The sequence below is a fragment of the Haplochromis burtoni genome, unplaced genomic scaffold, assembly GCF_018398535.1.
Source record: "Haplochromis burtoni strain Fernald_Lab_line unplaced genomic scaffold, NCSU_Asbu1 Contig_62, whole genome shotgun sequence".
Taxonomy (NCBI): Eukaryota; Metazoa; Chordata; class Actinopteri; order Cichliformes; family Cichlidae; genus Haplochromis; species Haplochromis burtoni.
In genome coordinates, this window is record NW_024582423.1 from 1,054,584 (window position 1) to 1,065,904 (window position 11,321).

Genomic DNA, 11,321 nt, shown 5'->3' on the forward strand with positions numbered 1-11,321 from the left:
TTTTTAATATAAAGATTTTCTGCTTGCTTTTTACATTCCAGCATCTATTTGTTTGAAAGTTTAAAAAGTGCATATGCTCTAAGACACTGTCTTATAATACAGTACAAACACAAACAGGAAGCAGAATTAAGTCCTGTTTACATTCCTTTACACTGGCTTGGCAGCATTGAGGGCATACAGGATACTCGGCTTCTCCTCAATGACACGGACCAACAGGTTGTCTATGTATTCCTCAAGCTCAACGATCTTGGCGTCCTTCTTGGTAAGGTCAGCCTGCTGCTTCACCACCATTGTGATCAGCTCCTCCTGAGTCAGCTGAGTGTACGGTCCACTTTCCACAGAGTCCATCATCTGAATGAAAAGAAGATAATTTGGTGAATGCTTTTTAAATTAGGACATATTGAGGAATTCATTTAAGCACACAAAGAAAAACAAATCAAAGAAATTGGAATATAAAAGTTACATTACTTTTCTGACAAAATAATTAATATCATCACCATCTGCCAAGTTAAAGAAAAGAGAGACAAGAAGAACTTTTGAGAAAGTTTCTAAAAGCACTTTGAGAGCAGACTGCCAGACGATCTTAGATGTGTAAAATCCAATCGTCTCATAGCACCACCTGGCATTTTTTTCCATGATACTCCTTGTAAATAAGAGCACAGTGCAGACCATGTTGCAGAGTGGAAAAGAGATTTTAGGTTATCCAGGCACGAATTGTTCCTGCAGCAAAAGCCAGTCAGGTTAACGGTGTTTACGTGCCAGTACATTATACCAGTATGACAGTACCTTTATCTTCGCTGGTGTGCTGTCCCGGACCTTTATCTCTTTCATAGCGTGGACGCTCTGGCTCTCTGATGTGCTCATAGGCTTCACGGGATGAGGCCTGTAAATAAAGGCATTACGTTACTGTAAGGCCTGATAGTTTACTAAGTAAATAGAAGAAGAGGTACAGAAACCCCACAGAAAATGATTAAGAAATATTTTGTGTAGGAGAAAAACAATTAAATGATGTGTTTTATCATCTTCCATAATCATTTCTATCGTATTCAAAGTGCATTTGAAGTGCAATATTCAACATTCAGATTGAAATCAAGTGTGAGGAAAGTTTCCAAGAAATCACAGCCTGGAAAACAGCCACACCACAAGATAAATCCCAGCGACTTATTCGCCTCCCAGTATAACAGCACCACGTGTGATCCACCATAACTGAATCAAGCTCAACCCTCATCAAAGGCTAACTCTGAAAATAGCCTTGTCAATCTCACCTGCGTGAATTTATCGCTAGCCCGCTTCCATTGCTATTCTGAGTACTGACAGGCTGAACCTCAGATGGTGACACCATCGCTCGCAAAGTTTCCTTCCCCCCAGACAAGATTTCTGGTTCCTCCATAACTACTTGAAGGGGCTCTGAAGCTTGAAAAAAAGATCGGTCTCCAAAAAGATCCTCTCCTTCACTGAAACTGCTCTGTGTTTTCCCATCATTGGCAAGCAGCAGTGGGATATCTCTGAAACCTTGAGTGGCAGTGGGTATTATCTGCTGTGTGGGAGTTGTGGATGGAAGGCTCTTCTTTCCTTTTTGTGAATTCTTTCTTTGGAAAGCAGGACTGTCTAGTTTTGACTCATCATCCGTTTTCCTGTATTCACTCTGTTTCTTCAGATCACTGCCATTAAAACTGGTGAAAGGATCTGGTGTTTTTTCTTGACCAAAAACTTTATCAAAGTCACTTGCTGTCATTCCCCAATCTCGAGGTGTCGCCTCCTTCCTACTAGCATCGCCAGTAAAAAGTGAATCACCGTTTTCCTTCTGCAGCGTCCATGGGTCTCTGGAAAGAAGCTGAGTACTGGGGAATGGGTCCTCCTCTGCAAAGCCGTCTTTTAACTTTTTGTCCGTGCTGCTCATACTTGAATTAGATACTTTTGGGATGTTACCGTTCACAGCAGATTGTGGTTCCTTTGTTAGCTCGTTGACACTGACCCTTTGTCTGGGTTTAGCTGTGGGTGCTTCTTTGTTCATGGTGGCCTGTTCTTTGCTTTGATCACTTGAAGGTGGTGTATTCAAGTCCATCTGGCTTGGTGTTCTGGGTGAAGGTGTGGGTGAAGGTTGCAGCACCTTTCTTGCACCATCTCCTGACGCAACTCTGCTTGAAGTGTCCGATATTACTGATGCTGGGGATGCAGGTTGACTACGTGTCACTGAAGACTGTTGAGAAACACTCGGGCTTTGTTTCTGACTGGAATCTGCTGCTGATCGTGGAAGTGGAGATGTCACTGGTTTAGGAGGAGTCGGGGCTGGTGCTTTTTTTGTTGACACAGGTTTGGTCTCCTGAGGTTTAGCTTGGGAAAGCCTCATGTTAGGAGTCTCCAGTGAAACAGAAGACCTAGGACTTGGTGTATGCTCCAATGGACCGTCCACACTCATCTCAGGACCCAAGAGTGCAGGTGCACTCTTGTGTTTCTGATTGACCTCAGCAATTATATTATCCCATCGAGGCTGCCCTTTCACCCCGTGTCTCCTCTGAGGGAAGAGGGTTTCATAATCTGGAAGTGGTACAGAGTTTTTGCCTGGTTGCGGTTCTTCTGGCTCTTCATAAGCCGGGTTTTGAATCTCTCTGACAGGAGTAAGATTTCCTCTGGTTTGGTTCCTGTAAGTGGGTGGTAGGAGGGCCCTTCTGTTCTGATCTGCCATCTCAGATCCAGATGACAAATTCTCTGTGTTGCCACGGGGAGAACTAGGTGGGCTTTGATTGCTATTTCTTGGAGCTAAAGATGAGTGGAGGCTGGAGAAAGTATCAGGGGACCCAGATGGGACTCTGGACAGGATGGACTCAGAGTTGGCTGGGGAAGGAGACAGCTGACTGGGGGTTTGGAAGTCAGCAGGTTCAGGCTCCAAAGATTGAGCCAATCTGCCAAGGAGTGAAAACAAAGGCCTACAGGTCATTACTGGCACCCACACTTTCACCAGTGTATAAACCGTCACCAATAACAAGCAGATAACATCTCAACAAGCAGGTAACTACATTCCCCATGTACTGGCTCATATAATGTAGCTGTTGTTTAACACTAATCAATAAACTCTTCACTTTGATTTATCAACTGTTCCACCTTTGTACTGAAACAAGCCGCTAGTATAACAAAATATTTTCCCATAAAATGGTCCACTATTCAATGAGAGGAAGCTGCTGATATTTACACATTTTACAGTCGCTCTTTTATCCTAATGACTGTACACAACAATAACATCATCCTACTTCGATCACTCCATGCAGGCCTAACACTGCAACATAATTTAAGGGCCATCTTTCATGGCCTAAATCTCTAAAACATTTTGGAAATCAAAGATTACTGCAACAACAGCAGCAATAAAAAGGTCATTCACCTACCATTATGATCCAGATCTAAGAATTCCAGTCCGATCCAGAACACAAACAATGATATTAAAAAAAGATCTTAAAAACAATATAAAAGAAAAGAAAATCGAACCAGCCACGACATTCACGCAGAAAGCAGCACTATGGCTCAGTCGCTCCTTATGAACTTTGTTCAGCCTACAACTTGTTCCACAACATCTTTACAGATTTAAACCCCACCTTCATTGTCATCGGTACAAACCAAACCGGTTTCACAGGTTCGTCAGCCATCGGAGGATGGAGTTAAGAGTAACTCATGACAAAAGCAAGATCAGATAAGAAGGTTGTGTAAATTCCAGGGTTCAGTGTTGAAAGGCATAATATACAGCAAAACTGACCAATCAGAAGCACGTGACATCATGACATATTTAGTGCAGACTGTATGGTTAAGTGTGCTTTGTGCAATGTAGTGAGAAAAAGGCCTACCTGGGTTTGACTGCAGACACTTTTGCGGTGCGGTTAAGGAAGACCATGGCAGAGGGGGTTTGTGCCTTGCTGCTGGATTTCTGATGATCGGTTGGGCTGACATTGCTGCTTAGAGAAACATCTGAGCTGAGGGTGATGTCCTCAAATGGGTTGGTGGAATGACGGGAGACAGGCTGATTGGGATCTTGCGCATCCAAAGTACGGGCTGGGGTGGGCAGCTGTACCTCCTCCTTTTTCTCCTCCTTCTTCTTGATCATCCCGAACAAGGACGACAGTCTGTCACTCATGGACGCCTCCTCCTGACGTTTCTGCTCCTCTGCTCGACGACGCTCCTCCTCAAGCCGCTGATTTTCTGCTGCTTCCGTCATCTTGCGTTGCTCTTCTTGCTTTCGCCTCTCGTCCTCCTCCATCTGTTTCTTCCTCCTGGCCTCATCCTCCAGGAAGCGTCTCTTCCTCTCCTGTTCCTCTTGCAGTCTACGCTCCTCTTCCTCCTGCAGCCTCTTGAGCTGTGCCCTGTGTTTCTCGTCTTCCTCAATCCTCTTTGCTTCTGCTATGCGCCTTTCTTCTGCTTGCCTTCTTTCCTCCTCCTCTTGATGGTGCTGTTGTTCTTGTGATGCTCTGTCTGTTGATGGGACAGATACACTCCTGAAAGCATCTGCAGAGAGATCAGAAGTGTGTTTGCGGACATCTTCCACAGAGCCTCGACCAGAGCTGTTTAGACTGAGAGTAGATCCACTCTTGGGTTCCGTCTCCTCTGTGTACACATGGCTGCCGTTAATGCACAGGTTGTTCAGGTCACTATTGCTCTGCTTGGAGCGGCCCAGCAGGGAGAAAGGACCCAAAGACACCTTGCTGTCAGAGCTGCCGGTTCGTTTGTGTCCCAATTTGAATTTCTTCTTAACTGCGGGGAGAGAGACAGTGAGGCATGATGTCATTGTTGACATGCAAAACAACTTACGCAACTTGCGCTGGCAACAGCAAACAATAAACAGAGAACAGAGGTTAAATTACCATCAGGAGAGTTGACATTGAGACCAGATGAGCGGCTGCCACTCAGAGATGAATTCTTCTCAGGCAGCGTCCCCAGTGTGGACATGGACTGTGAGATGTTACGCTGCAAGTTTGATTTGGGGGCAAAGAGCTTTTTGAGCTTAGATTTCTTTTTCTCATCTGGAGATTGGTTAAGTGACTGCGCGTCAGCCTCGCCCTCACTGTCTGTGAGAACCTGGCTGACAGAGGGCACAATCGCTGAGGCCGAGTCGGAGAAACCATCCTTTTTCTTCCCACGCACTTTGTCCTTTATCTTGGAAATGCGAGAGCGTGGTTTGTCCTGCATGGAAAGGTCAAACATGCTGGCTGACATATTGTTTCTCATAAACTGGATATCTAGCAGCACCTCTCCTCGTGCCTTGTCCTCTTTTCCCGTTTTGTCCACCAGCTTGAACCATCTGCAAATGTCAGAAATAATGAATCATGTGTTAAAACTGAGTTATCGGAAGATAACAGGATTTGACTTTTGTTTCAGAACTATTTATATGATTTATCTTTATATAGGATGCACAGATTCACACAAACACAAAAACCTGAACCTTAAAAAAAAATTAAAAATTGAGATAGGGCTGTGCGATATGACCAAAATCTCATATCCCGATATAAGAATTCTATCGTCTGATAACGATATAAATCACAAAAATGTAACATTTTCTGTAAATTCTGTGAATCTCGTCTTGCGGGAAGTGTTTCCAGCTGCGTGTCATGTAGCTGGAGTCGAGTGTTTTAACCGATGCATGAAACTACACATTTTTAGACATAAGTTGTAACAGCCGCTGTTTTCTTTGTGAGTATTTATTACACGGCGTGCTGCGGGGAAAAGCCTGTTCTAACGTTTGAGTCTAAGGTTTATTTTTTAGCACCTGGCGGCTCTTTTTTAATTCTCATCCGTAAATAATCTGCTCTTTCACGTGATTCAGTTTATTTTGAAAAGTCTCAACAGGATCTTGAGCTTTATTGTGAAAGATTTATTTGGAACATAAACAAGCGGACACGCGATGTTGTTATTGTCGTTGTTGCTAACCACAACGCATAAAAACAGGCGCTTGTCCTTCCGTAGTGTGGTTATATAAAATATAAGAGAAAGAGAGAACTTTAAGATATTAATATAGCCACTACAGTGACCATCAAAACGATGACAAAATATTGCCATAAACAGTTTATTTTGCGACACCACGAAACAAACGATAGCGTAAAATGAAACGATAGACGTTTTTATATCGTCATCCGATATATTTCGTTATGTCGAACAGCCCTAAATTGAGACATGTAAACAATAAATCTTAAATCCCCCAAACTCTGTAACACAGGTTGATTTACTATTGCAACTTTATTCTCAGGATTTCTACTTTAGATTTTTTTAATGCTGCCTCCACAGTCACCACTCTTATTCTTAAACACTGCTACACAGTGCAAACTGAGTTTTATGTAATTACTATCAATCTTTTTCTCACAATAAAAAAATGTGATGGAAATTATACTGAAAATTATTATATACAAATAGATTTTTAAACATATAGAAAACACTCTAGTTATTACAGGCCTCATTAATCCATCACGTCAAAATTCCCAGATAATGCATTAGACATGAAAAATGTTAATGGTTTCAACAATTTGACAATTGTTATTGTGATTATAATGTGAGCTAAATCTGAAAATGTTTTTTGATTTCGGCTTATCAAATGTCCTGCAGTTTTTCAGTGTAATTTTGGAGTGTGCATTGCTTTTCAAAAACCTGCTTTTGGTTATGACATTACTCTTTTATACAATAATTTGAATGCAGGGCTTAAATTACGTTTTATGTATGAAAGACATTGAAGAATAAATATCTGACTGCAAAAAAAAAAGAAAAAAAAAAAAAGAAACTGAACCAAAATGAGCAGATTCCTAACACTTGTGACGTCTAATACATCAGCCCTGCTGGCATTTGTCTGCCGATTGTTAACCTGAGACTGACAGGTGTCTATACTGTACAGCTTGTTGTAGTTCCTGTTAGGAGTACCATGCCAACGGCAGCTTTGTTCAGGCTCCCCCATCATGTCCTCTCTGTTGCACAGGATCAGCTTTTATTTTCTGTAAGGGAAAGGTAAGAGTATTCTGGAGAGGCCCGTTTAAAAGCCAAAACACGCAGTTAGTGCCACTGCATACTGTTGCTCTCCATTTGTATAATTTAAAACAAAGACATTATAAGGGCTCTAAAGGTTTTTCTCAAAACCATGCTATTATTAGATGTACTAATAGTTCAGCAGTCGCGCCCATTTTGTCAAGCCTTTCCCCTTTTTAACCTTTTTGTTTCACAGTACATTCCTCTGACCGTTTCACATGAGGTAAAGGTCACAGTTTGATTTCATTCGTGCAACATGTTGTGAATCTTATTAAAGTTCCGTCTGTCCTTGCATGACTTAAACTGAGGTCTCTGAAGCTATCTATTTCCGCCCAAAACGTTGTGTAGTCCTAATCTGACACCAAACTGCAATTTAAAGGAAGTTCACAGCCAGCACATTTATTTGTCATGCAGTAGATATGCAGATAGTCTGCTGTAGGGAAAAACAGCTAGGAAACAAGCATGGGAGTGAAACAGCATTCCTCACGGCAACTCCCTGTGTGTGTGAAGTGTGTTATAATTAAATTTAAGCTGACTCTAATTCAAACATTCTTCATCTCCCACTCTAAACCAAGAATGCCAAAGCAAACAATCGCTAGCCGAGTCGAGGCACAAGGGTACGGAGATAACATTTTCACAAGTCAGTCAAGAAACAGCTTTGTCCTCTTGTCTTCAATAACAACAGGGCGTGCACCAAGAGGACTACGAAAACAATATGAATTAACACGAGTACTAACAAGCTGTCAGGCTGTTCCAACTTTTGTATTGTTTGCACATGCATATAAAGCCTCCTCCCTGACGCATGAGCTCACTGGTCTTGCTGGACAGGTTCCCTCTGTTAACTGTCAATAGCTTCCCTTTCATGTGTAATGATTAACAAACATCCTTATCTTGTGAACCAACACCAGCCAGTACGGATGATTCAGCCAATAAAAAACAAAGAAGTATAAAAACAATCTCATACAAATAGGCTACAATTGGCTGTTACTGTTCCACATACAGCCATGTTAAAAATGATCTTTAGGAAAGTTTAGTCTGATGTCAGCATTAGGTAAGTCTGATGTTACTGGGCGTCATATTTCACATGGATGGGAAATTCTCCTGTACGCTTTGTTTGAAAAATACTGTGACTCATATGTCTGAACACATGAGTCCTACTCTGGGAACTGCCTCTGCATTAGGGCTGCACAATACGAGGAAAATTGATAACGGCTGAAAAAAAATTGTTCAATACTGCCACGATCACACGACATGCAAATAATACACAAATACTGAAGTATGCATATTAGTCATACAGTTCAGATCAGCACATCTGATATTTTGTGGGCGTACTCTCTTCTTCTTCCCTGTATAGTTAGCAAAAAGTGATGGGTATGTATATAATAAAATGATTTTTTTTTTCATTAATATCCTTACTGGTACTAAAACAGAAGTAGAAAAGTCACTGGTTTATTTCATGTCAAATCACTGTGAGCCTTCTGCTTGAGTATCTCAAAAACTATTAAAGATAAAAGCCTGAAATGTTCCACTTGGTTTTTCTTTACAAATTACAAATGGATCAGGATTTGTAACTTGGAACAGAGACTTAAAAAAAAAAAAAAAATAGACCATATTCTCTAGTTTAAATATGAATAAATATACAAATGGAAAATTAAAGCTGTCCTGTAAAGTCATAACTACAGTAGTGAAACAATCATTTTGTTACATTTCACAGTAAAGCAAAATGAAAAGTGTAAAATGCTTTTAAAAAAATGAGACCACTCTATTTTCACTCAACTTTCGTGCTGGACTTAGTGAATGCGACAAGCTGTACCACAAAAATTGCCTCCAAATAATGTACAAACACCGCAGCAGGACTCCTTACATGTCCCAGCAAGCAAGCTCACATTACCACTAGGGCCATATTATACCGTTCACAGTAATACCGGTATAATGTTAGGCAACTTGCCCTCGTTTTGCCCCCCCCCCTCGGCTGTGTCTGCCGGGTCCGTCCGGCCGTTCTTTCGGCCCGCGTTATTTGCCGTTCCTATCGTCACTGCCAGAATATCAATAAGAAAGATCAAGGCAAAGCAAACCATAAATTTTTCAAAAACCTCCTGCCTGCTGGTATTTATTCCCTGGCTTTCGTGCCGTGTCGGTGTCCCCCACTCCTGGTTTTTCTGTGGCTGTTCGTCTTGCGCTGCCTCTTGAAGGGTGCTGTCCGCTCTCCGTGCTGCTGCGTGTGGCCCGTTCCCTCTCTTCGGCCTGTGCTGGTATCACCACCTCTCTCCTGACCCCACTTTGCCGTGGCCCCCTTATGCCCTTCCCGTGTCAATTGTAATTTTTTGGTCTTCTCCGTTGCCTTGCCTCCTACACAGTTCCCCATCTTATGTATTTCTTCTGGGCGGGGTGGTAAGGCCTTCTTTTTTATATATATTATATTATATATCCTATAGTATAGCTCTAATATATATATATGATATATCAAACCAATAATTACAAAAGAGTATGTCTTGGTAACACATCAGCGCTGTTTCCATAGCAACACAAGATTTTGAAAATGAATACATAAAGGAGACAAAATGTCAAGGATTCCACATCATTAGATAAATATCTGTCACAGAAAAATGCCCGCATGGAGCTCTGTGACTTATATCTTTATTTAATTGTGAAAAATAAGAAAAATAGTGAATAATAATGGTGGTAACATAAAACCACAGTCATCTAAGATGATCCACAACACTTGCGACAATGTTCAATGGACAGATGAGCCAAAATATGCTGTCTTTGGAGGAACACTCCAACACCAAAACCTCATCCCAGCCGTTAAGCATAGACTCATAAAACACTTCTTCCCAAAATGCTGACTTTTAAGTTATTTGATTATTTTCCGTGTAATTTTGTCACAGAAACTAACTAACTATAATTAAAAACAAACAAACAACTAACTACAAACAAACAAACAACAGTATATAAAATCAAAACAGATAAAATCAGAACAGTAGATAAAATCAGTAGTTAAATGTAAGTTTTGAAATTTAAGCTTAAAAGTGTGGATTTGGTGCTTTATTCAAATGCAGCTACTAGCGCAAAAAGACAACCTTCCATTTATTTTCACTTAAACAAGAAGCTGGTTTTTATGTACATTAAAGCTTTATAAAAATGTAACAGTGCAAATGCAAATTCCTTGCTGAAAGTTTAACCAAAAGGCATTTCCAGTAGAAATGGGCTGACATATCCTGAGCATAACCATGTATAATATCCACTGAAGTTAAAAAGAGGTGCTTTGCAACATTAAACTGCAGTGTGCAGTACGTATTTTTCGGACCATAAGGTGCACGGGATTATAAGGCACATTAAGCGAAACAAAGCAGTCAGATAAATCAAACTTTATTAAACTCATTCTTCTTGCTTCCTCCACTTCTGTACCATTGATTCATTAATGTTGAATTCTCTGGCAGCTGCTCTATTCCCATGTTGTTGCAGTATATTAATGACTAACCTCGTATTGTGGATGGATTATCTCAGTTGTTCTCCTGACTGAAGTTTGGTCCGTTTACAGCATCCTGCCATGCGATTGCATTTGTCTCTAACCATGAGGAACCTTCACGTTAACTTTTATAAGTGGAAAAGTGTTAGTGTTCGTCCTCCAGCTTCACTGTTTATGTTATGCTAACATAGCTGTGTCGCTAGCGATCACGTAGCACATCATTATATACCAGCTAGCCCAACTTCAGTAACCCTACAAACGTCACTGCTGTTTAGTTTCCTGTCTTCATTTATGTTGGAAGTGATAGCAGAGCTGTACGTTTGAATTTTTTCAGAAATCTCTCAGTCAGAACATGCAATATCATGCTTAGGTAACTAGCGAAACTAGCGAGCTAACTTCCGCTAGCTTCCTGCTAACTTCTAACTCCGTTAAATGTAATAATTTTGTTTTCATGGATGCCTGGAAGTTAAACTTCATAGTTACACCTGGTAAAGCAGCAATGCTGATCGTTTTATTAAAGATGAAAGAATTTAGACAGTTTTTAACTCTCAGTGATGCTGCAGTGTTCGTTTGACCTGAAGATACGGAGTTTAGGACCCAGATTACTCCCAGATTTAAGAGCATCTTAGTCCGACAAATACGACAATAACGACGGCCGCTTGCATGTTCTGCAAAAAAATGTGCTTTGTTGTGTATCTGACGGACAAACACCAAACCAGTTCCACATCACTGAAGTTGCACCATTTGTACAAACCAATTCTGGTTCATCTGTTTCACTCAACAATCGGCCATGTGCGTATGAAAACAAAGGCACTGCGCATGCGCGTTTTACTCATATTCTATCGCGATATTTCATTTTCCTATC

At 41.1% G+C, this 11,321-nt stretch overlaps 1 protein-coding gene across 2 annotated transcripts in view; it reads right to left on the bottom strand.

Moving 5' to 3' along the window:
- Positions 1–11,321, bottom strand: part of rab11fip1a (RAB11 family interacting protein 1 (class I) a) — a 15,972-nt gene continuing 4,651 nt past the window's right edge. The window contains exons 2-6 of one of the 2 annotated variants that reach the window (XM_005922685.3): positions 4,845–5,281; positions 3,834–4,734; positions 1,266–2,903; positions 787–883; positions 1–351 (exon numbers count right to left, since the gene is read on the bottom strand). In XM_005922685.3, the coding sequence (XP_005922747.1) occupies positions 148–351; positions 787–883; positions 1,266–2,903; positions 3,834–4,734; positions 4,845–5,281 (3,277 nt within the window). In that variant the 3' untranslated portion in view covers positions 1–147. The remainder of the gene's footprint in view (positions 352–786; positions 884–1,265; positions 2,904–3,833; positions 4,735–4,844; positions 5,282–11,321) is intronic. The other variant, XM_005922686.3, reaches the window with a different exon arrangement.